This window comes from Myotis brandtii, unplaced genomic scaffold, assembly GCF_000412655.1.
Source record: "Myotis brandtii unplaced genomic scaffold, ASM41265v1 scaffold547, whole genome shotgun sequence".
Lineage (NCBI taxonomy): Eukaryota > Metazoa > Chordata > Mammalia > Chiroptera > Vespertilionidae > Myotis > Myotis brandtii.
This window is the reverse complement of record NW_005370024.1, coordinates 861011-888347: the sequence shown is the minus strand read 5'-3', so window position 1 is coordinate 888347 and position 27337 is coordinate 861011. Positions and strand designations below refer to the sequence as shown.

Sequence of the window (27337 nt, the reverse complement as noted above, 5' to 3'; positions counted from 1 at the left end):
ATCTCCCCAACCCAAGAGCATGCTGGTGTATTTAAAAAGTGGTTATCTTTTCTAATTCTTCCCTTCCCCTCCAGGCTACAGGTCCTGCTGCGGGGCATACAGAACCCGGGCACTGCACACACTTCACCCCTTGCTTTTGTTTGGAAAAGGGGTTTTCTAGAAGCACCACTGCACCAAGAGTTTCATCGTTAGCATTGATTTTTAACACCTGGGGAGGGAAGTAAACAGAGCATTGCTGTTTGATATCAAGACATCGCCGAGACTGCCTCCTCATATTTGCTCTCATGGTGTGGTTTTTCCTGGAGAAGCGCATTCCTTTCATGTTGAAAACAGCATGGGCGCTGCGTCACCCAGGTGCTTAGGACTTCTTGTTTCATTGTGTTTTTATTTTTGTGGCGTATAATGCATTCTAGATTCTGGCCAGCAGTGTCAGAAAGACGCACATCCTTCTCGGCATTTTTTGTCCTGGCTTTTCTCCTGACGATTGGCATCGGCAGGGGACCCTGAGATGCCCAGAGTCCATCTCTTTTTTGGTTCTGCTTTGCAGGCCCCCTGCCCAGTCTCAGTGCCCCCTTTACACAGCCCCATAGTGCCAGCCACCTCTGTGGCACAGGCGTCATCACAGAACACATGCATACTGTTCAATCTTTGGTCAATGCCTAGCTCATGTGTGACACCATGAATTCCATGAGAAAACAGACTGTTGCTCACCTTTGAATCCCCCGTGCCCAGTCCAGGGAGCCACGTGTGCTCAGTTAGCACATGGTAGATTTCTTGTAATAATAATATTAGCTAATATTTATAGAGTATGTACTACAAACTAAGCACTTCGCATGCGCTATCTCATTTATCCCCTCCTCCCCAAACTATGGTATCATTATCTTATTTTTTAGATGAGAAATGAGGCTTAGAGAGGCTAAGTCATTTGCCAAGACAGTAAGACATGGGAGAGAATCAGGGTCTAATTTCACATCAACTGACTTCAGAGCACAAAGCCTGACCCAATAGGTTCATCTTCCATCAGAGCTGCTTCCCACACTGGGCCAAGCCATCACCAGGATAAGAAGGTCGTATCTCAATCATCGTTGTAATGCCTGATACCAGGAACTGAGCTCCTTGTCTGAGACATTCATAATACATACAACTACCCTATTCTATTAAGTATTATCATTGTTATTATCCCCATTGACCATCAAGAGCACCATGACTTACAGTTCAAGTGGCATCTCTGAGGCCTGATGGAATTAAGAAGTAGAGCTTAATTTAAAGTCATGTTTTTTGGACAAAGCTTTCAAAGTGCCTCCACAAAAGACTTGGAATTAGAGACAGGGAAGAAAAGCAGGAAGAAAGCAAAGAAATTGCTCTTGGCCATCAAAATACATTAGATAGGAATAGGAAAAGGGTATGCATAAGAGGAAGAAGAGACTGTCAAAGAAAACAGTGGGCTGGGTTCTGAGGTGGGACTCAAGGAGGTGTTTGTTGAGGTGTTTGTTGAGCTAAAGTGGAATGAAATGGAATGCAGTGAAGTGTAATGGATTGGAATGGAATGGGTTGACTGGAATGGAATGGGTTGAAATAGAATGGAATGGAATGGAGTGGAGTGGAGTGGAGTGGAATGGAATTAAGACACATGGCCATCACGACACTTGCCACAGGCCTATTCCAATTTTTGGCATATGGATTTACTCATTGCTATGGACTGAATTGTGTCATTCAAATTCATATGCTAAGGCTTCATCATCATTAATGTGATAACATTTTGAGATGGGGCCTTTGGGAGGTTGTTAAAATTAGAAGAGGTCACGAGGATGGGTTCCTCATATTTGGATAAGTGCCCTTATAAGAAGAGACACCAGACAGCTTGCTAGCCCCTTTTCTCTCCTCCTACTGTGTGCACCCAAAAACAAAGAGGCTCACATGTGTGTCAAGGTGGTAGCTACCTACAAGCCGGAAAAAGAGTTCTCACCAGGAATCAAATTGGCCAGAACCTTGATCTTGGACTTACAGGGCTCCAGAACCATGAGAAAATAAATATCTGTTGATCAAGAACCTTGATCTTGGACTTACAGGGCTCCAGAACCATGAGAAAATTTATAGTATTATGTTATGGCAGCCCGAGCTGATCAATATCCTCATTCACACTTTCCTAAATGGTCTTCAGGGGTCTCCTCAGCCTGCTTCGGTTTCCAAATCCTTGGCTCAGCCTAGGCTGTCTTCAGCTGGTGACATTGTTTGAGAATTTTTTTTTTTTGTCCATTTCAGTCTATTTGCTTCCATTCTAAAGCAGTTGCTTCAGGAAAGCAGACCAATATAAATCCAAAGCTATCTGAGGCACATCCAACCCACTTTTCAAAACCCACCCAGTTGGCCTTTCAAGCTGTGGTGAGATGTTGAGACGGTCCCTGCAGGAATGCAGAGGCCTTGCCTTGGAAAGTAGATCCATTCCTCTAAAGCAGCGGTTCTCAACCTGTGGGTCGTGACCCCTTTGGGGGTCGAACGGCCCTTTCACAGGGGTCGCCTAAGACCATCGGAAAACACATATATAATTACATATTGTTTTTGTGATTAATCACTATGCTTTAATTATGTTCAATTTGTAACAATGAAATTGGGGGTCACCACAACACGAGGAACTGTATTAAAGGGTCACGGCATTAGGAAGGTTGAGAACCACTGCTCTAAAGCAATTTCTTGTAAACAATTTAGTCTATCAATCTCCACTTGCTCAGATTCCAATCTGTCTTATTATGGATTCAAACGTGCTGCACAGAGCAAACACTCTCCTTCCCTAAAGAACTGTAGTTTCAAGACACCCAGTTTTCTGATTTCCACTCCCGCCCCCCATCCAGCCTTGCCTTTTCAAAGGAGCTTGGACTTGGTTGGAGCTTTCTTTTATAAATGCAAACACAATTATGACTTATGCATTTCAGTACATCCTAAAGTGGTAAAGGACAATACTGTGGCACTCACAATAACAATACCTTCCTCTCTATCCCCTGCCGAGCTCCAAATGTTACTTCATTAGTGTGGATTTGATCACAGTGCTCTTTGCCACCATAGTTTCTATTCCAGAGCCCAAGGAAGCTGCAAATGCTATATAATGTATGACTATTAACCTACATCAAGCAAATCACAGTGGCTCAGTATACAGTTTTCCTACTAATTCAGTCCTTCATTAATAACCTTAACTATTTGCATGAATAGAATAGGAGTTATACAGTGGAGAAACCCAAAATTGCCATGGCAAACTCATTACCATTCCCAGCTATAGCTCTATACAGAAGTCAAATTGGAAAAAGTGAGAAATTGCCTAATACAGAAAGTTGTATTTTTGAGATGGTTTCTTTCGTCTGTTTGGACAAATACAAACATCTGAAGTATCAGCTGTTAGAAACCAGGATGTGGGGAAAAGACGTGGGATGCAGGATTCCCTGAAAAGGGGTTTGGCAACAAAGCAAAACCAATGTAAGTTAAAAATGAACACTCTGCACTTAGAAAACCAAATTATGCAAATCCATCCACTTTCTACCTCGCTAATGTTTCCCTGCACTGGCTGACTTTATAAGGTTGGGGCGAAAGGCGGAGGGGGTGTTCGTAATCCTCAGGGTTAGCTGCTGATGTAACACAAATCTCAGCTGGGGAAACTAGCCTTGACTGGAACCAGACACACATTTTTAAAAACCACCAGAACAAAAAGAATAAAACCGTGAAGTAGGACAAGCATCAAACTCAGGCCCTTTCTAGAGAGAGTGTTCACATGAAATGTAACAGCACAGCAAATATGGTCCAAAATCAATGGAGGCTGCTTGTTCCCCTGAGGTAGTGGGTTCCCTGCCTTTAATAATAAGCAAGGTAGGATAAAGGGGGATCTAATCTAGTCACTCATGGTTATTGGGTGAATAGGAGTGGCATAAAACTTCAAGTTGAGGAAGATTCTGTGAGCAGTATCATTCAGATGAATTTGAACAAATACCCAATTATCATTCAGGAGTATGTGGCGTCGGATTTTTGAGCAGTTCTGGAATAAATACAATGTGCACAAGTGCCATCTAGGAATTGGCTTGGAATCAGGAATCTGGCTGTGTAGAGAGCAGGTGAATGACTGGGTTATAAAACCAAACATCTACAACTCGGGGTTTAATACATTGCCCCAAAGGGAAGCACAAAACGGAAGAGAAAGTCCTGTGGAAATAGCCCCACCAGGTAAAAAGAATTTGTGTGGCACCAGTGAATCTGGTCTTCGCTCTTTTTCCAGTCACCTGCTAATGGGGTGCGTGCTGCCTGGTGGGATGGCAGGCAGGCAGAAGTACCGCCTCCTGATACGATGCTTTCCACCTTCTTAAATGTTGTACACAAACCTAGTCATCAAAGCAATAATTAACTTCATTTTGATGCTGCCTAATTATCATGTTTACTTCTCACACTATCATCACATATTGGCTTATTTTTTAAAATATTATTATTAGTGGTAACAGATACAATAAATAAAAATCTCAATCCTCGGGAGAGATGAAGCTGCGGACGACAGTCTTTGTTTTCAGGGAGGCAGCCCGGCACTGTGAAGGGAGAACAGGGTATGGATTCAGGGGGAAAAATACCCCACAATCTGAGTTTCAATTTCGACTTGGTCTTCATTTGCTCATCTGATAAATGAGAAGAAGAATATTTACCCTTGTAGACTTTTCCAGCTGACTAGACAGATGAGATGTTTGTTGTGATATCCCTAACCTAGTTTGTGGCACATAGTAGGTTATCCTTAAGTGGCTCTAATGATAACGACAAGGGCCATCATAAATGGCTAGTCCTGTCAGACCTTTGGAGCAAGAAGTTTGAAAACTCACGCACTGAGGTTATTCATCTAACAGCTATATATTTAATCCTGTTGATTAGTAAATGAGTGAGCGAATAAGAGAATGAATGAATGAATGAATGAACGAATGAATGAATAAAAATGTAAGGAACATGCCGACACTACTAACCACTAAACACTTCAAAGTGGAATCTGATTCCTAGAACAGTGCCTCGTGCTCAGAATTTGTTGTAGTGAATGAAATAAAACTTATTTTTAATAATTCCCAAATAAACACTGTCATACTGATGGTCACCCATACCTGGCCTTCCACCTTCACCTCATCCTGACCAACCTTCTCCCCTCCCTCTGCCATCACAGGTCTCCTTCCTCCTCCTGCCTTCCCCTGGCTGTTGCCCACATCTGAGATGCCTGACTTTCTCATCATTTCTCACCAAAGATGAGTAAGAAATGTTTCTTGTCTTCTAAGGACTCAGATTGTGAAATAAAACGCTGTAAAATGTGGTACAAAAGAATTAAAACAGTCGCAATTCCTTCTATCTGGGGGTTGATTATATATTTAGGTGGGACATCCAACTATGAGTGCCTGTTCACATCGAGGCCCCCAGGTCACCCTCCTCTCCTGCACGACTCCGCCCGTGGTCCACTGACATCCTAAGATATAGGAAGGGGGCAGATCTGAAGGGTCCTGGAGGGCCTGTAAGAAGATAATCTCAAACCGACTCTTCTCTGTGCAACAGCTGTTCTCACACCCCCCTTCTCTACATTCCTCCTCAGTCCTTTTAAGAGAAGAGCTGTTGTCCACGGAGCTGGACCTGAGGGCAGGTGCAGGCACAGTGCCATAGCCCAGGGCAGCAGCCTGTATGTGTCCAGCAACACCAGCCATGGCAGATGGAGGCCAATCTCAGCCTCCTGCTTCTGGTCCATGGCTCCCCCTCTCCTCACACTCTCTGTGCCCCTGAACCTCGGCCTTGGACAAGAATGGTCCCCTCTACCTACCTCTCCCTCTGGCTCTCAGACACACACATTTCACAGACTCTAACTCCCATTCAATTTAGTTTAATAGTAAAGGTGACTGGTATAAGGTCAAAAGCACATGATTTAGGGGCTTCATTTAGAAGGCCCAACCAGCAGCATCAAAATCTGATGCAGTCAGTTGTCTGGGTGGGAGCTATATGGGACGTGTCACTCGGGTAGAATATCAGGAAAACAAAGTTTAGGCATTTCACCAGCCCTGTCATATGAGCCACCACTGTCGCTCACCTCCTTCCCACCACTTAAAGGGATGATAGAGCTTTCATCATGGAGAGACCAAAATAATGACAATAAGGTTATATTTTTTAAAATGAAGAAGAGATAGAAGGAAGAGTGCTTAATGATAAAATGTACAAAGAGCTTTGAACACTGGAATTTATTTTTCTGCAACCTTCATATGAGACATTGCCCAAGACTAGAAGCTATCTCCTAGTCTGGATGACTTTTGATGCTTATTCCTACAATCCATAAAATTAATTTGTATTTTGCTATACAAAATCCATATGTAAAACAGAAAGATACAATTTTTGCTTTTGCATTGGCCATGGAGATTTTTTAAGGCTACCAGAGGTGTCCTCAGACAGAAGTGAAATCTGATTCATATGTATTAAGTACAAGGAGACAGAGAACATTTGGCAAATCAATGAACAAGTGTTAGGAGTGTTAAGTGTGGAATGAATAAATATGCGAATAGACAAAATAACATTTGCAGCCCCATATTGAATACATTCTTAGCATCATGGAATGTTTACCCCTAGTTTATGCAAATCTCTATTCAAGCTGGTTGATATTTCTAGTATCACATTTGGGACCCAAAAATTCTAGACCTAATTGTTCTAATTTGGAAATTTTCTATTATTTTGGAATATCTGTCCCCAATTTTTTTTGTGATAGAGAAAGAATTAAAAGTCAATTTAGAAAGAGAATGGGAGAGAGATTGAGTAAGAGAGACTGCTGTCCAATTCATCCAAATGGAATTTTCAACTGGGCTTCTATTTAATTAAACCAATCTAGGGAAGCCTCAAAATAACCCTCCTTCAGAATGTTGGCTTTTGACCTCCCTAAAGGAGTTTCTGAAGCTCCTTTTGATGATATAAATATTTTAAATTTTATTTTCCAGATTATTTTTTGGAGGAGTAGACAGCAAGTACAAAGTAGTAAGGAAAAAAGGGAAAGTTGTTATGGTTTTAAAATACACTAGAGTAACTTATTTTTAATGAAGTAGATTGCATTTTATATCTGAATTCAAATGATCATACTTTTAAAAATTATAATTAAAATGCATTGTAAAACCATATGTTCATTGGTTAGATTATATGAGAGAGGTTCTTTGAACATGAAATAAAGGAATCATGTGATAATACTGTTCATTTCACACGATTAATGGAAATAATAAATTTAAAATTTAAAACTTGAAAAGAGATACCACAAATTTCATTATGAAACCTCAATAAATATGTCTCATTTTTATATTAGCACTAAACTATGACATCTCCCATTTGAAACAAGTCAGCTTTGTTTTTGATTCTCTAAGAGACGGTTTTCATCATGTCGTCTCCTGGCAGATGCCCAACTTCTTAAACTCTCCTTTAATCTCTTTGTATTTGGTTATGTCGCCAGCTTACACTGCCCTGAAGGCCACTTGTGAGCCTTGGAGGTTTATAGGTGTCTGTCATGATGCATTTTCTGGTAATAGTTGCTTAGCTACATTGCAAATCTTTTGTTCTTTGCTCGTGGATCAATCCCACCAGGCCTCCAATAGCATAAGTTGGTCGTTAGCTTGTCTCTCCACATCCTTTGTCCTTACTGCTGCTGAAGCCAGCATGTCAGGTACTAGCTCATGCACTTTCTGATTTTTGTATGATGTTAATGTGATGCTTGTCTAATATGACTCATGGACTTCTGGGCATACCTGCTTCTTAGGCTTCTCTCTGCCATTGGAGAACTGTGTTCTCCATGGCTTTTTATTGATGTATGTGAATACGCACTTTTTTTTCTATGCTGTGTGATACAATTATTTCTGTCCAATACCTTACTCTGTCAGGTATGTTTTCATTCATAAGCATGTTTTGATAGAGTTTTCAGACCTAATAACTACTTGGAATATCTCATTCATGTAATCTATGTATCTTATTTACAGTTTTAAATATCTTATCCCCCATACCATAAATGTAACATTCAGTAATGGAACCAAAATTCATAGCACATCTCTAGAGTCTATGACCAGGAAAAACTCTTCCAATCTGAAATGCTACTTGTAAACCCAAATCAAGCCCTTGAGAAAATGCATTAACTTTCTCAAGTAATCAGGATCAAAGACATAATTTGATAATTGGTGGTAGTTATAATCAAGTTTTTCTAATTCTATTTTAGTTCACATTCAGATACACAGAATTATGGGACTTTTGCCCCCTCCAGGGAGGGTGAGCTCTGCCTCTTGCTCCAAGGCAGGCCATTTCACGTCACTGGTATTCCGAAAGTGCTTCCTTTTAAAGCACAACAGTCTTTCCACACGTTACTTCCATCACTTCCAACTAGTTCTAGTTTATTCATTCAATAAATATTGTTTAGTGCCAACTGTGGTGTCAGGTAAAGTGTTAGGTATTGGAGATAAAAAGATGAAAATGCTGGCATCGCTGTCTGAGGACATCTCCAGTGAGGTCCTGGCTGAGCATCGGGTAAACTATAACCATGAATTAGGAGAGCTATGCCAGAATCAATGTGTGTGCTATGTGTCACGAGCACAGAAAGAAGGGCTCAATGGATTCTCCAGCGAGAACTAGGGAGAGAGGTGGGCTGTGAAGAATGAGAATTAGAATATCAGGTAGAAAAGCAAGGAAAACATCCAGGCTGATTTCATTCATTCCCATATCTGAAACATCTCCACCCTGTCTGCCCATTAGATACACGACACCTCTGTGTTCACTTTAATCAATCTCTTCTCCCAAGTATATTTATTTTCCTGGATTTTTTCACCCTTTGTAACTTCCGCAGATAGGTTTAGCTTGACCCACCTTCACTACCATCCCTGTAGAGGTTGGTTTAAGGCCCTGATTTGCCCTCGTGGAGTCCCTTATATTTTGCTCATAACACTTACCACAGCTGAAATTAATTAATAATGAGAGTACCTTTACTTTAGTAGCTTGCTATCTTGAGAAACTAACATCTAAATTAACTAGAATTATATAGAACCTAGAGTCTAGATGAGAAATGTACCCAGGGCAGGGGCCATGACTGTCTCATAGAGGAACACAGTGCGTACTTGCTGAATGGACACATGAATGAATAACTGCACCATTTCTTGTACAGCTTGGTTTTGGATTCTTTTACTGACAGCCACCGCCAATTGGTTTAATGTAGAGTTTACAGAATTGAACTCATGTTTCCAGACTTGTCCATCCTACTCCTAGACTCAGGGGAGAGGCCTCCAGACACCAGAGTTAAGTTAGGGTTTTTCAAAATGCTGTCACGCTGAGCTCAAAAGGTTCGCCATTACTGAACTAACATCTAAATTAACTAGAATTATCTAGAACCTAGAGTCTAGATGAGAAACGTACCCAGGGCAGGGGCCATGACTGTCTCATTTACTGTGTCCCCAGAGCAAAAGCAGACTTCAGTGCATAGAGGAACACAGTGCGTACTTGCTAAACGGACACATGAACGAATAACTGCACCATTTCTTGTACAGCTTGGTTTTGGATTCTTTTACTGATAGCCACCGCCAATTGGTTTAATGTAGAGTTTAAAGAATTGAACTCATGCTTCCAGACTTGTCCATCCTACTCCTAGACGCAGGGGAGAGGCCTCCAGAGAATGGTGTTTTAGAAACCACAGAGGCCTCAGGATTGGGAATTCTCTGTCACAAAGGGTAGAGAAAACTTCTCCAAGGTGCTGAAGGGGGACCACCAAGAGAGGATTCAGAGCCCCATAAACAGAGGACACATGGCCAGGCCAGACACTTCCTTTCTTGATAGAGTACATTGAAAGTCTTCATCACATTTTCTACAGATTTTATGTCCTCAAAACCCTACAGTCTCTTAAGAACCACGAGGAAGTTCCTTAAAGCCAAGTTCCAGCCAAACCAAACCACTAGGCCTTTCCCCAGACACCGTGCTTCCTCTACTCTATTCCTTCCTCACTGTCCCACTCATCTCTGCCTCTGACTCCCCAGTTCTACCCACTGTCCTGCCATGCCTTCCAAGTCCCCCAAGGTCACAGGACACTTTACACTTGTTTGATGACTCTTATCAAGAAGTCTTGTGTCATAACGATACACTTGTCCTACATCCCTAGCATGGCTCCCAAGACTCCCACCCCTTGGTGTAAACACCCTGCATTATCCCCTCCCCTTGAGTGTGAGCAGACTCATGACTCTGCTGAGATGTCACTCCATGATTAGGTTACATTAGATGGCACAGGGATTGTGCAGATGTAATTAATGTTCCTAAAATGATGACTTTGAGTTCAGCAAGAGAGAGATTATCCTGGGTGGGCCTGGCCTCACCAGGTGAGATGCTCCTGCTGACCTTGAAAGAGGAAGCTGCCATGTTGTGCAGGGAACTATGCGCCCAGGAACAGCAGGAGCCTCCTAGGGGCTAAAGACAGTCTCGGTGAACAGCTAGCAAGAAAATGGGAACTTCTATCCTACAGCTGCAAGGAGCTAAATTCTGCCAACACCTCTGAGTCTCAGACAGAATCACGGTCTCAACTGACACCCCAATTTCCACCCTGTGAGTCTGGGCAGAGGATCCAGTTAACTGGTGCCTGGATCCTGACCACAGATAATGCAAAATAATACATGTGTGTGGTTTTCAGCTGCTAAGTTTGTGGTGATCTGATATGCTGCAATAGAAAACTAAAACATCCATCAAGTAGGTTGTCTGCAATTCTTCGCACGTCACTGAATTCGATGAATTTAGTGATGCTTCCTATTGCAATTGGCTCTGAAAAAATTTGAAGGTGATTCAGAGGACAAAATTAAATACTATATGGTCCCTGGAAACTATGTTACTTCCAGATTATATTCAATAAAAAAGGAGGATAGCACTTTTAGCTAATCATTCAGTAGAGCCTTGTGTTTTATAAAAAACTGATCACATGAATTCGAATCCAGGCTCTATCACTAACTAGCTGCCATTGTCTTGAACACATCAAAGACAAGTTAACTTCCTGCTACATTCGCTATAAATAATCATTATAACAGCTACCATTTGTTGATAAAGTTCCGTGTATCAGGGACCATATGTATATTATTTACAAATACTATTATACCACACCAAATAGACACATTCATTTTACAGATGACACTAGTGAGGCTCAGAGAGATTAGGTATAATAACCAAGGCCAAAGAGTTACTGCAGAACAAGGACATTGTTTAGAAGCTGGGCTATTTGCCTTTAGAGTGAGAGCTTACTGTGAGGTGTTCTTTGATGGATCATCCCAGAAATGCAGACGGGGCATGGGATTTCCACAGCACAAAGCAGGGAGAGGACCCTTCTCCCTTGCACCTCAGAAGTAAGTCACATGTGAGTTCCTGGCAGTGCAGTTGTGTCCAGGTGGAGACAGTAACAGGCCCAGGGCCCAGCCAGTGCGGCTACATGGGTTTAAGAACTCGCTTCCTTGGATCAGCGGGAAGAAAGTTAAGTGTGAACTTTCTGAGCCTCAAAGACATTCTCAGGGTCCCTTTAGGAATAAGCATAAGTCTTCAAATTTATCCAAAGTTTAGCAAATTCACAATGACAAATGTAACAGTTCCTCTAAATTGAAGTTCATCTCTTGGCAGTTTGGGAGGCTTGGAGAAAATGCCAGCAACAAGGACTGGGAAGGAAATAAATCTTTAGATTCCCTGAAAACATAGATAGTTTTTTCGAAAGACATATGGAGGATCCCATACTGCGCTGAAAAAGAAAATTTATAAATGTCAGCTTTGTAGCAGCAATGTTGGAGGGATTTAAGCAATCCACACTTAACTGTGATGGAAAAAAAAATACGCCGTGAGTACACATTTGCCATTGAGAACTAATTATTCTTAACCTGTGCTGTTTTCAGGAGGTATGGGCGAGGGGAGAGAGAAGGAAGAAGGCTCCAGAATCCAGGCAAGACAGTAGGTTATTTTCATCCAAACAGGTAACATTCAGAGATTCTATACTGTTTAAGAAAGCTACTGAGCCCTGGCTGGTGTGGCTCAGTTGGCTGAGTGTCTTCCCATGCACCACAAGGTCGCTGGTTCAATTGCCTGTCAGGGCACATATCCAGGTGGTGGGTTCGATCCCCGGTTGGGGTGCCTGTGGGAGGCAACCGATTGATGTTACTCTCTCACATCAATGTTTCTCTCTCTGTCTCTCCCTCTCCCTTCTTCTGTCTCTAAAATAAATGAAAACATATTAAAAAATAAATACATAAAAATGCTACCAAGAAGTGGGATGGTAAAGGGGTCACGATATAGGCAGAAGAGCTGAGTTCAGGTCTCGGGGTGCCTCACTTTCTTCATCTCTTCCATACAAATGGTCACTATAACACGTGCTCTGGGCTCATGGTGATGATGGAATGAGATACTCACAGCCAGTTCCGCTTAGCAAATACTAATCATGGCCTCCTTTCTATCCCTCGCCAGAGCAGGCACAGAGGATGCAGAGGGAAATAAGACAGTCCTCCCCACCCCCCCACGCCCCACACACAAGCTTACAGATGGTCCTGATTTAGGAAAGAATTCTGTGAACGTTAAGACACTACCCGAATGCTTGTCATTTTAACTCATTAACCAACCCACGAGGTTATTGTTGGAAACATTTGAAAAAACAACCAAGACTCCACTATGTATCTGACTCATTTCTTTTTGCAATTTAGGATATCGTAGCAAGAATTACTTATTTTGGACTAAAAATTGGAATCTGTAACCGTGTCTCATTTTAGACAAAACCACAGCTACTATTGGAGGGTCTTGTAAAACATTATTTTTTCCTTTCCAAAGGGAAAGAAGTAACAAATTAAATGACAATTCAAAACCAGGGAAGGCAGGAAGAGAAATGGCAGGTAGCGCATGCATTCCTTGTTTCCCTGGGGATGGGTCATCTTCCCTTCTCCTCCTGAAGGCTCTGAATGGGGATCACCCCAATTACTAGTACACAGTGCCCTGGTTGGCAAAGCCCAGAGCTGAACAGGAAGAACATGGGAAACACCAACTGTCAAGAGATACAATGGGACCTCAGCAAAGAAAGCATAATCCCCTCATAAGAAACATACAACTTCTTAGAACTTCTATTAAGGAATGCCACAGAAGCAGTGCTGAAGATGAGCCTGGGTTCAATAAATTAGCTCTGTTTCCACAGCTGGGCCGCTTGCATGGGGCTGGAGGACCGTTTTCTTAATCAAGGCATGGCGCTGGTCTGACGTTAATTTAACAAGGTAATTATCAGGTGAAAAATTGCTGCCACACTGAACCTGAATAATAACTCTCATAATTACTGATTTTGGGCCCATCTTTAAAAGAAATAATAGTGCTCTGAGTACTTAAGCATTTTATAGGAAATACATTTGGGCACTAACAGTATGGAAAACTATTAAGGACATAATTGGCGGTTTGTTTACATAATCTGCCAAACAGAGTTTATCATTTATCTTATGATTCTATTGAAGAGAAGCAAATAAGTATAAAGACGTTAAGTTGTTTTAGGCAGGCAACCTTGAAAGAGCTGATTATCATTGATTTTTTTTTAAGCTTGAAAGTTGAACTTTCCTAAATGCCTCAATTGAATAAGAGTAGTTGACTTTATCAAATGTGAGTACTTCACACATAGGACATGACTAACACACATATGGCATGACAAACATTTCCAGAGAAAATTTTACATCTCTCAGGTAAACTTCAATTTTTGAAATGTTTTCAAAGCTTGCATTAATTCTGCAACACACACACACACACACACACACACACACACACACACACATCATCATCATCATCCTATTACTGAGGACCATCTCAAGTGCTGATTTTTATCTGGAATCCAAGAGTTAACATGGAGATACCATGTGTGTCTATGAGAGAATACCCCCCTATGCATTACAGACTGGGCTTGCCTCATGATTAGACTCTGGAAGAACTCTAGCTCTTTCATTGTTCTCAGTGTAACTAACCCATCCTGGCATAGCAAATGATGCATTTTTCAAAGTAAAACAAAAGACGATCAAATTGCAAATAAGATTATTCAAAGGCAGGACTAAGTAAGACTTATTTTTTAGAAAAGTCTGTAAAAATAATGTAATACTCTCGTTGTTCCAGATAATATGAAGAACTTGTCTCATCACTTGCTCACACGTGACCTTACTTCCTCCTTCTACGGATCTTCAAAATGATTACTAGTGCCAATTTCAGCTTCTTCTGACTTGTTGAAAAGCGAAAGATACATGTTGCATCAGGAAAGTCCCCACCAAGGAGTATATTGAAGGTAGTACCAATTGGGAAAGGACCAACTTCATAAAAATAAACAAGCACGCTGTAATAGTCATGTGAAGCTGACTCTCTTGGAAAGAATAATAAAGGCACCTAGTTCCGTAAGGTCTTGAATTCAAATGTGACTACCTTGATGAAACAATAAATAATGGAACACATCCGGATGGGTGATTTTGTCATAAAGCCTCTACATTCTTAATGAAAGTTACCTGAACATGCCTAATACAGTTGTACAAGAATGCTAATTTAAGCTGACTTCCACAAATGCTTAATCTTACCCCATTGTCACAAATAAGGTACATTTACAACCTGAAAACATGTCACAAAGTAAAGATTAGGCTACACATTAGCTTATGGGGAGTGGGCCTCACAGCAGGTCACCTTGCCAAGTGTCATACAAAGAAAATACTGCAAACATCTCACTTTCAACTGTTTTTTAAAGATTTTTTTTGTTAAAAAAATAAAAAGAAAAAAAACAATTGTTACATTTGGATATAGAGTCTAAAAATATGGTGGTGATTATGATTAAGAACAGTTTCATAAACCGAGGAGGCAAAGGGCATCAATATGAAACCATCTGGCTAATAATAAGTCCTAGAAATAAGAGCTCACTAGACCTTTAGCTCCTCCAAGGCAAGAGATTTTGTTCGTTCATCTTCTTATTGCTAAGGCACAGAAATATGACATGTGGGAAGTCCCCGAGAAAGGTTGAATAAATAAACAAGTGTTTCCACGGAAATGAAGTTTATTAAGATTTGTTTAATAAGTAGATTCATGTACCTAGTTAACCAGTGCTAAGGACTACTTACTCCATGAAATGGACTTACCAGGAGGGTGGCAGACAAACCATGTAGTGAAATACTCTATCAACTTATAGCCCAAAGCTTTAAAGAAAAAAAAAATCAATCCTAGTGTTGTAGGTTGGATAAATGTGATTTTAGTTTGGTGTTTAAAATATTTGAGTCTCGAGTCCTGTTTCCATTTGTGGACAAATTTCCAAGTTGCTCTGTGACATTTCCGTGACTCTGACATCAATGAGTAGCTACAACTTGAGATTGCAAGGGTAGAAACTTACTAAAACACGGGAAATATCATATGCACAATCATGTGCGTGTGGGCCAAATATTCAGGCTCTATGGGTCATATTTGTACTATTTACCAGTGCTACATCGCTCACGCAGTCCATAAATATTTACTGAACGCCTATATTTTCAAAGCATTGTGGTAGGGTATTTTCTGCCATGACTTAGAAAACTAAGGGTTTTAGAAGGTTAGAAAGAAATTTTTGCCAGCCCTTTAGTTGAGGTCTGAATGAGGTAGTAACCAGAAAATGGAGAGGAGGTGTGTTTTTGAGACTCTGTGTGACTATGACTCTGTCTGGCACATGTACTTCCTGACTCTTAGTTTCATAGCTTACGTTCCTACTCCTATTTGTTCCCTAAGGTTCCCATAGCAAGATGGCGCTACGCCATCATGGGCCACGGGGTGATTATGGCAAACTTTTTTATTATTAAAAGACTCAACTGTAGTTAAAATCAGATTTGATCACTCCTTTCTCAATGCCATATGGTCACTTCCCTTGTCCTGCTCTTCCAGTGTGGATGCTATTGCATTAGAGTTAACTGTAAGCTCCTTTAAGGCAGGCAACGTATCTCAATGACTATGCCCAATCCCTGGCAAAGTCAACTGTGGACAGCCTGCAATACAGAGTTTGGATTTAAATTCAGGCGGGCTTCAACCTGTACCCCACGCCACCCACTGCTGAGGTGTTTTGTTCTGTAGGAGGGACTCGTGAATACAGGGCTGGACATACACAGAGGCAAGACTTGTGTGAATAAGAAACCAGGTAAATCTCTTAGAGTTTTTTCATATAATGTGCCATGCTCACACCCTATTTTAGCTTCTCTGGAATTATCAGATTTCACATTTGAGCATGAACTTGTGGCTGCCATATTTAACAAAGAAAAACAGAGGATGCCCAGTTAAGTCTCAATTTCAGATAAACAAAAGATAATTTTGTAATAGAACTATTGCATTTTATATTTATTACATTTATATTTTGATTACATTTTATCTAGCAACCTTATCTTCAAGATGATGAGTAAATGGGATTAAAAGAGGATCGAATGAGATGTATCTCTATAATTCTGTTATCATTGCCAGCCCCTAGACAATAAATGCCAGTTACACTACCTGTAATTTTAATAATTAAAAAGTTTGCCACAATCTTCCTGTGGCCCATGATGAGATAGTGCCATCTTGGTTTAAAAACCATAGGAAAGATATAGGAGTAGGAATATAAGCTATGAAACCAAGAGTCAGGAAAGGTATGTGTCAGACCCCATAGATATATAGTCACACAGAGTCTCAAAAACAACACACACTGTCCATTTCCTGGTTAGTACTTCACCCAGACCTCAATTAAGCATTTAAGGGCAGTTATGGGTCTGACTTGCTCAAGTCAGTCAGACCCATAACTGTATATTCAACAATAAATTTTATCTGCATGAGAAACCCAATAATCCTCCTAGATTTCTTAACAGCTTGACTTATAAAGGGAAAACAGAAAGTCATAAAATCATAAAGATCAATTACAAATATGGTGATGGTTATACCTTCAACTTGCATAGCACTTTAAATCCATTCAAAGTATTTTATGTCCATTATTTCATGTAATTATTAGTGTGGTATTTATTAGCAATGAGAGAATGGAATGTCTGTTCAATCTATTGTTATGGCCCATTTGCAAATCTTGATATCATCCATTGGAACCACAAATGGGAAGAGATTCAGTTTCCTTTTTCCCCTTCAGGAGTCTGTCTGTTCATCGATCAGTTGTAGGCTTTCTCTCAAGTCCTTTTTATAACTAGTCCCAGATTTGGTATTAATATTACAAAAATATTTTATTTTTGAGCTACTTAGCTGATTATGACCATGTAAGGTAAGAGTTTTAAATAAAATGGAATCAAAAGCAAATGAAAAAAAAAATTGTGAGAAAAGGCCTTTCTCTTTAACTGTATGCCCCACTATAATGACAAATAGCAAAAACTCAGTGATTTCTGAATGAATTAACCAAAGTATGAGTGCAGGAACAAATGAACTTCAAATGATAGTGTGCTTTAGTCCTAATTCAATTCACTCCAAATATCGCCAGCCTAATGAAGACTGCTGTTGAAAAGGGTCACTCGCTAAAACCACAAGTTCAGAGGCCAGAGCCATCCAGAAACCATTTAGTGCAGCTCCATGGAAAGGAAATCATTTTCTGGAGTCATCTGAGACAAAGAGGTCTATGTCATTAAGCAACGAAAATGCCACAATCATCCAGTAACTAACCATCAAATGCTACTCCGAGGCAGTGCATTCTTTTCTCTAAGATACATTTTTTAAATGCAATTGAAGTTCATTTCCTTTCACCTGGTCCTCAATAAATAAGATAGCAAGTCTAAAGGTGCCTAGAACAGTGGCCAGCACTTGATATGTGTTCAATAGCTTCTTGCTGTCTGAGCAATGTAGGTGATGGAATCCCAACCCTCTGTTGGACAGGTGTCACCATTGTAATAGTTTGGGGCTTGTTTGTTTAAACCACCATCTTCCATTAATATCACTTTTTCTCCCAATTGGTTACGAATTCAACTCTTAAGGTGTCCATATAGAAAGAAGACAGATGGGTATGGTCTGGCTTTGCCCAAAGGCAGAGTTTTTCCTGCTATGTGCCAAATGACTAAATGAATAATGGGAACTATCTTCTACTTTAAAATAAGTGACTGGCATATTATAGGTTTCACTCATTCTCTTGGTCATGCATTCATTCATTCATGCAATAATTACTCATTATGTGCTTTCCATGGGCATCACTAAGCTAAGGTTACATATTATTTAATCTTATTTAATCTTCACAAGTACCCTATGATGTTGGTGTTATTATCTTGGGTTTATATATAAAGAAACTGAGGTTAATATAGTTTAAGCAACATGCCTAACATCACATCACATGCCTAACATCAAAGATTTATGGTGGAGCAAAGACTCAAAATACATCTGTGTGGATCCAAAGTTCATGATTTTCATTTCTACTTCCATAAGTGAAAAAATGGAAGAAAATGAGGAATTTTCAGAGGAACACAGCTACTTTGTGGAGGAAGATGTCCAGGACCAGCTGGCATATGTCTCCTGAAGAAATCTGGGGTCTTCAAGCACCGGCCCCACAAACCTGAGCCTTTCCAGATCTCAGGTGGACTCTCTTTTCACACGCACAGATCCGGCCTTTTAACCCCCTTCTCCCCCTTCTGCAAGGACATTCTGTGCATGTAGCTTTTTTAAATGGCCACATTCGTGACACAGTAGTTATTAAGTGTGGTGTCAAAGCTCCTATGCATGTACTCAAGGAGTGATTTTCCCAGAAATCTATCTTTAATCATATAATAAATTAGAGAGGAAAAGAAAGTGGGGGAAATGCTTTAAAAATTTCTGTATAGCAAGCACACTAAAGCACAGCTGGACCAGGTGAACCAATAAAAAGCAGGAGAAAAATAGTAACCAGAGATGCTGAAGCTGTGTGGGCCTCATAGAATTTCTCTACCTTCGGGGGACACATCCAAGTACACAACACATAAAAAACACATATTACAGGAGAAAATTGAAGCACTTAGGCTATATTGCAATGCTATCAGAGCTGTCAGAAGAAAGGGAGGTGGGAAGAAAATGTAAAAGAGAAATGAATGTCGAAATGACTCCACAGAGGGACCGATGTGTGGTTCTTCAAACTATCTAATGGGACTTGATGACCAAAGAAACAGAGGAAAATAATGCTATGCAAAGTGATGACTTGTCTTAAAACAACCTTCATTTTCTGGAGAGTAAAATGTCCCCCCAATAGCCACAGAGAGAAAGAGAATGAATAGTTTGGCTGGTGTGACTATGAAGGTGTGAGGTCACATGTCAGAAATCCTTATTCCAGACAGAAGTCATGGTGAACTAACAAGTGTGTGATAGAAAATTACTGGCAGCCATCAATCCCGAATTTCCAAACAAGAGTTAGATTAATGACAACTGTATCTGAATTGCCCTGGATCTCAATCTAGAGACCACGATGTGCTCATTGGAATTCAATCCAATAGCAAAAGCTATTTATTGAGCATTTTCATGGTGCCAGAAACTCTGCTAAGAACTTCACATGCATCAGATCATCAAACTTTTCCGCTGAGACCATTGAGGCTTAGAACATGACTTATGCCAAATCACACAGGTAGTAAAAGACAAAGCTGGATTTGCACCCAGGTATCATATCCGGAGCACCTTCCTGTACAATACACCTTTCCTAAAATGTAGGCCTCAAGGAAGTGCCCTGAGACAAGATGGCATTTTAGTAGTTGTATCATTTATCACCTGAATTTCCAAAGCAAAAATGCCAACCTAGACATGTTTAACTAAGTGTGGGAGTCCTTACCCACCAAAGTACAGAGCCCTACACATACTCACTCACCCTTCCCCTCTGTTTCCCTCCTCCTGCACGTCACTGACCCACCCGACATAGAGCTAGTTTCTGGGAGGAGGCCATCTCTTTGGTGTGCATTTCAGCAGGAAGTGCCCAACAGAGTGGTCCTATGGGCTCACAGCTAATCAGCGAGGCTCTGCAGCAAGCTCCAAACACTGAACACACATGACAAGCACCTGCCAACTGTCAAGCCCATCGAATGATGCACAAAAGCTGGAGTGAGGCTGAGACTGGGCATTGTTATCAATAACAATAGTCAATAGTGATGACACTACATTTTAAATGGTCCCAGGTTTGCTTTAAAATTATTTTTAATTATTGATTTCAGAGAGGACAGGACAGGGAGAGAGAGACAGAAACATCAATGATGAGAGAGAATCATTGATTGGCTGCCTCCTGCACATCCCACACTTGGGATTGAGTCTACAACCCAGGCATGTACCCTGACTGGGAATCGAATAGTGACCTCCTGGTTCATAGGTCAATGCTCAACCACTGAGCTACACCAGCTGGGCCAAGGTTTGCTTTTAATGGATTATCTAATTTAATTTTTACCACAAGCCGGTGATGATAGTATTGTGCCCATTTTATAGATGAGAAAATGGAGACTCTGTTTACCAAACCTAGCACAGATTAAAACCCAAGACATGTTTAACCCTGGTGCCCTTTTGACTATGTCCTGTGGCCTCTCCAAGGCCAAGGGACTCAGGAGAACTTTCTCCATGCAGCTCTCCCAGCAAAGAACTATTCCCTGATGAAGAACATGGCCAACGTGAACCTGGACACAGCCTCAGTGTCCTGAGGGGTTACCAGCACCTTTACCTGAAGGGATTTGTGATGGTCATGAGGACAGAGAAGGGTGAGGGGCACAATTCTGCCATATGCCTGAAAAGGGAGTAGAGGAGCATCAGTACTTGCTTGAAGTTAACAGTGAGCAATCAAGCTAAGAATGGCTGTTTCTGTACAAGACGGGGAAGGAAAATCACACAGGATGCTGGAGAGTAAGTGTGCCAAGTCCGCATGCAGAGGGCTCAGGAACTCACTCCTCTGTTCGCCTTGCCTTCTGTCATATCAGACACGGTCATTATTTGCAACTGATGTTCCTGGAAATGTGTGAATTGATGAATCCATTTCTTTCCCATTAGCTATGGGAGGATGTAGGGGAGGATGGGGACAGGAGAGGGAAGATGCTGTGACTTCGACTTTGAAGTCAGTGGACTGGAGGCCCAATGACTCACCAGCTGGGACCCTCTGGACCAACTTTCCATTTTTAGAAAAGATGCTTTTCAGCTCTAATAGTCTTTAATCACTAATCTGTTGACAAAGAGGAAGTCACTTACCTCTCCTACCCCCAGGAGAAACCTACCTCCCTGGAACTGCTAAAGAACAACTTCCCGATGTGCCGCAAGGCAGGGACTGGCACGTTGCTTTAGGGACACACAGCCCAGTATCAGACAGGTCCAGTAACCCTGTCTATCAGGCGCTCTCCACACCAGCCACTCCCAGCAGTCTATATTTCTCCCAATCATGTCCCACCTGGGGACATGAGAAGAGTGGGGACCCGGGTGGGGGGTGCAACACAACCAATACAGAGACACAATGCACCTCCCAAAGCATACTTATTTCCTGAATTTTTTCACTGCTTCCCTGCCCCACTTAAAGTAGATCAGACCATATCCTAGAGCTTATTTGAAAATGCCAGCACATCGTTCAATTCAATTGTTGATTCAATTCTTCCAGTTAAAAAAGTCCAGAGATCTAGGTAAAGGGATTGTTTTGTCAACGTTCTGTTTGTTGATATAAACTTTCCCCCAAATGTCAATTCATTCATTCAATTATTCACTCAGCAAATATTTATTGAGCACCTATTATGTGTGAGTTCATGTATTCATCTGAGAATTCAGCAATAAATAACATAAAAGTCCTGCCCAAGTGGAGATAGCATTCTAATAGAGGGTGACAGGGAACAAATATATAAGCAAACACATATTATGGGATTCACCTAGCTTAGAGATAAGATATCTTAGAGCCAGAGGGACCCTCTAAACAGAGAGATGGGGAGGGAGAAGAAGCAGTTTTTCCTAGTAAGGGGTAAAGAAATCTCATTGGAATATTTCTTGGTACCTAGAATGAAAGTAATTGGGGGATTTTTTTACACGCACAAGTGAAGACTGTGTATGTAAATGTAACAGGGAAGACTTATATTCTCCCTCAGAAATGCAAAGCTCGTGGCTCCCTGGAAGGACTCACGGAAGAGCTACAGCCTGCAGCCCAGGCCAGCAGGTGCCTTCCCAGCCTGGCAAAGGGGGCCTGGACCACGAATGGGTTAAGGTGGCAGCGCCTGTGCTGGAAGCGCTGCATAAACAGCGTGTGCCGGGCGTTCTAAGCCTGCTTCATCTTCCCGTCTCCCAGTCCCGGCTGTCAATCAGCTGTCACTCGCCCGCACATCAGCAGCGTGTGCACATCACCAGGCTGTCAGCAAAGCAGCTGATGAGACTTGGCTCCAAGCTGTCAATCATCTTTGTTTCTCTTCTCTGCTTGGGAAATATTTTGGCTCAGAGAAACAAAGAAACCTGGGCAACAATGGCTCGGAGTCAGGCATTCCTCCTGTCCATGGATGTGAGCTCTTAAAGAGACACTGATCATGCCTCACCCCCAAATGATGTCGGGGTGAGGGGTGAACAGAGGGAAGATGGGGGGCCTGTTTTATTAGTACAGGCTTTAAAACTGTAATTCTAGTTCCTGGAGCAGACCCTGATGAATTCCAAACAAACAAACCAAAAAAGCATAGGAATAAGGAACATAAAACAATGATAACTTGAAAGTATCTGAGCTTATGCCTAAAAAAAAAAAAGAGAGAGAGAGAGAGAGAGAGAGAAGAAGAAGCTCACAAGATGGATGACTGCTCGGTTGGAAATTATTCACCATTGATCAGGCAGGCTTTGGGGGAGAGAGTAATTGTTGGATTGCCGAGTTCATTTATCTCCTAGGGACTTTGGAAACCGTGGCTTCTAAACCCGACTCTCTTACTGTCTCGGGCATGTCTTGGGGGCACCCACACCCAGGAAGGCAAATTAACTCATCAGGACCCCATCAAGTGGCTTACCTGTGCCTGCAACAGGGTCATTATGCTGAATAAAGACACTGAAACAGCCCATTGTCTGACATACTAGCTGCCGCCCTCACCCAAAATATTTATTAGAAATGTCCCACGCCTTTAAAAGCCCAAAGTACACACATCCAAAGACATGCTCCTGGCACTGAGTTTCCATAGGGCAGCAAGTCCAAGTTGCTGAGTCGCCCCAGTCTGCCACTATTGTAAATCACCACGCATATATTAACATAATTAATGAACTCAGCATGCAAAGATCCAAACACTACTGAGTTGCCTAAAGTCACAAAAATTAAAACACCACCACCAATAACTTGTTCCCAATGGCTTTGAAATACAGTTAGCAGCCATAAGATCTTTCAATCGTTTTTAGCAAGAGCCTGATTACCTATAAATTGCCCAATGCTCTGGGTTGCCTCCTTCAAACATCCTGCGGCTGGTTCCAGCATCATCTCCTCTCCATGTCTGTGACACGTGGGGTGTTTTACCCTCTGACAGATCCTTTCATGTGTGCAACCCTGGTTTCTGGAAACACATCTCCCCCTGATGTAACCGGACATTAATTGCCTGGGAGCCGACGTATCTGTGCCTCCCAGCCTTACAGCAGAACTAGCACATCTGATCTCTGACAGGGTGGCTGAACCTAATCAGGACAGATCAGCTGCTGCCCAAGGTGCCATGGGCTGTAATTGGAGGATCCTTACGGAGTTATCACTCGCAGGAAAGTCAGGGGACTATAATTCTGTCAACACCAATCCCAAATTGTATGTTCAAAGCAGCCGGGGTCTCCCCCACTCCCTCCCACCCCCAGAAAAGATAGCACTTGGCCAACAAACACCTGAGATAATTGGTAAGAGGAAATTAGAAGGATGTTGCTGATACAGTAACTAGGAGCAATTTTTTAAAGGAACCTTCAGAAGCAGAACACTGGGAGTGAGGTGTGAGCTGTCAAGGATAAAGGGGGGTCCCGGGGAGGAGACCAGTAGGAAATCTCTGCAATTCACCTCCCACTTTTCATTGAGTGACTTGGTTGCTATTCGCCTCGCTTGTTAAACAACCACGTGTCCAAACACTCTAAGCCTCGACGGAGACCCGGCTGCCACCTATGACAAGGCCTTGATCGGAAGCAAGAACGTCAGGAGTGGAGGTATCACTGTCAGGCTGTCGGCACTGTGCCAGTCTCTGAAGACCCCTGGGGTTTTCTTAGAGGCGCAAAAAGAAGAAATATCAGAAAAACAAACTTCGCTCTTACTGTATCGCTTCGGTCCATCTTCCAGACAAAAGGAAAGGGTCAACGTGGCGTCATCTTCAAAAAACTCCGTGGCAAACGCGTCCCACCAGAGGTTGTCACTATCCTGCAAAGAGACGGATCATTTACTTAGCAGACAAGTGTGGGAAATATCTCAGAGGGGGAAGAAATAGAAAACCCAGTCGCTGCTAGCATATGTGTGTGGGCGTTCTAGAAAGAGGGTGGGCGGGTGTAGGTCGCTCTTCAAATGAATTGCCTCCAATGGGGACTGAATTCCAATTCAATAAAAGAGTTCATGCAAACCTGGTGAAAATTAATTTTGGAGGACATATTTGGGAAGATTCAATAAATTTACTCTAGAGCACAATGATATTTTCTTTCAACAAAAAGGTTAGTATTTCATGTAAAATACATTCAACTTTTTCTCTTTCTCGTTGCTCTTGTAAGAGTCCAATTTAATAAACAGAAACCACATTATTACAACTAGGTTAAGGAGGGTACATTTTTAAAAACACAATTTATTCCAAAAGGGGTATTTGTGGCTTACAGCCCTACTCTGTGCAAATATCCCTGTAAGGAATCCAGGTGTGGCTGCTACATGGATATATGTAGATAGATGTGTTTCTATCTAGAGATGGTCAAAGCAATCATCACGTGCATATGGATTGTTTTTGAGGATTGTTTTATAGACAACCCCCAGCTTGCTATTCAAACAGTTATTAAAAGTGAAGCAGTTCAGCAGGATGCAAACCATCCTCATGAATCCCGTTTGTTTGTCTTGGGATGCGTGCTTCCCTTGCTCATCCAGAAAACACTCTGAACTTGGCCCAGTTTAAGATAGTGAAAATCATTGCTACTCTCCAAGGACAGAGGGGGCCTCCTATCACAGGAATTAGGAAGGTTATGCAGAGCGTCATGTTTAAAAGGGGGCCTCATGTCCTGGACCATGGCCCATTTACCCCTAAATTCTTAAGCACATTCTTTTTCCAGAAGATTGTTGCTGGGTGCCAGACCTCAGGCCCAAGATGGTTCGCAGCTGCCTGTCAGAGCGGGGAGGGGAGATGAGGGGGGCTGCTGCTCCCCACTCGATAGCCCCGCTGCTGCGGCCCTGGCGGAGACATCCAAGGCCTGGAGTCTTCCCGTTAAGTTGTTCTGCTTATGACAACATTAGGTTGTTGTCACTGGCGGGCTTCGGGAACAAGCCTGCAGTCCTGGCAAGAATAATTAAGGGGCCACTGAAGATGGATGCCATCCTCTTTCCAGAAAAAGAAAAAAAAAAAGCAGACAAATGAATTTATTTTCAGTCGCTTTTTTTCTGGCCTCCTCCCAATCACCACACCAAAAGCCAGCACTCTTCTTAGTAAAAACACAGTAAATATAAAACCACCCAAGGGCAAATCATGGAGCCACATACAATCTACCTCTTTTTTTCTCATTTCGAAAACAAATATTAATTGAGCACTTATTATGTACAGGCCCTCAGGGTATGCAGCTGGATGAGAGACTGGTCCTTATTCCCAAGGGCTCAAAACCCACTAGTAGGAGACCTCCAAGCGAGCAGCTAACAGGTAGCCTCACTCCATACCTGAGACCACGGCACAAAGCCTGGGAGCCCTGGAGGCTGGCAGAGCTTCTAGAAAAGGCAGTGGGCTTAGAAGGGGAAGAGGCAGCTGCAGAAAGAAACACTATTTGGGAACCTGGATGCACTGGCACATTTTATTTCACGTGGCTACACAGATGGCTGAAGAATAAGTTAACATGTATTGAGTGCTTACCCCATGCCAAGCACCACAGTAAGTATTTTATGTGCATTTTCCCACTTGCTCTTCACTACCTCCCTGCTTTTTTGTTTGTTTGTTTCTCTCTCTCCAGTATAACAATAACATCATTTTCTTGTGAGCAGGGCTTCCGTTTTGCTCACTGCTCTACCTCCCAGGCACCCAAATGGTGTGGAGCCCATGGTATCACTCAATAAAAGTTGTTTACTGTATGAATAAAGCTGCCCACCTTATTAGTCCTACTTTACAGCTGCAGAAGCTGAAGCTCAGGTGGCCAATGTAAGCTGCCAAGAGCTGGTGGCACTGAGATTTAAACTCGGACCCTCGGACATGCGAGACCTGCCCCGGCTCCTCTGCCTGACCTTTCTCCAGCAGCCTTTGGGAAGGCAGGAGTCAGGGCTCAGCAGAAGGGAGGGAGAGCTGAAAGGGACTATTTTGTCTCAGGTTGGTTTTTCTTCCAAGTTCCTCGCTTGTCTGCGCTGTCCCATGGCCAGGACTCACACCCAGGAAGCCTGGCACTGCCCAGTATATCAGGTGGCCCGACATCCTTGGTGGAATTTACTCCTGTGGGCAGACCTCAGGCCTCGGCATCATCCCAGCTACAGGAACTTGGGCAACTTATTTCACTCCCTGAGCCTGTTTCCTTCCTGGGAGGTGAGGATAATATTCAGAGGGACAACAGTCATAATTGTCTTGCAGAATAGATGCAACAACAACAACAGTAATACTAACAATAATACCTCAGGGTAAATGTGAGCATTCACTACCTTAGTGGGTGTTAAGTGCCCGGCAGGGAGCCCAGCACTCACTGATGATCAGTAACATGCCCATCCCCTGCACTATCTCACTGTCATTGCTAAGGGGTGAGGCATTCCATGAACAGCATCAAAATGGACCTGATAAAACCATCTGTTCATCACCAAGCGCGTTTTCCTATCACGTCCACTGGGTGTAACCCATTTGCCTGGCAACAATGCCTGTCTGCCCCATACTTAAAGCTCTGAGCAGATATGCAGAAATTTATCAGTGCTCTCCTGCCCTGCTGATGGTTCAAAGGCCCAATGATGAAATCAGACACTCCACCATTTTCCTTAATCAAACTCTGCTTTCCAGCATTTCTGCCAAAAAAGAAATAAAAATGGGGCCCTAAAGGTAGAAACCCAGGGAGGACCCAGGCTGACCTCAAGTTGCTGGGATGGAGCAAGTATGGGAGGCAACGGATCAATGTTTCTCTCTCACATCGATGTCTCTCTCGCCCTCTCATTAAAAAACAAACAAACATGTCCTCAAGTGAGGATTAAAGAAAAAAATATATTAAATGTCAAGTACAGACCAGTCTTTCATTTAAAAAAAAGATATATTTTTATTGATTTCAGAGAGGAAGGGAGAGGGAGAAGGAAAGAGGGAGG

At 42.2% G+C, this 27337-nt stretch overlaps 1 protein-coding gene across 9 annotated transcripts in view; it reads right to left on the bottom strand.

Moving 5' to 3' along the window:
• The window catches only part of LDB2 (LIM domain binding 2), a 351072-nt gene that overhangs the window by 186077 nt on the left and 137658 nt on the right, over positions 1-27337 (bottom strand). For all 9 annotated transcript variants that reach the window (XM_005878129.2, XM_005878126.2, XM_005878124.2 and 6 more), the window contains exon 2: positions 24154-24256. In XM_005878129.2, coding sequence (XP_005878191.1) covers positions 24154-24256 — 103 coding nt within the window. The remainder of the gene's footprint in view (positions 1-24153; positions 24257-27337) is intronic.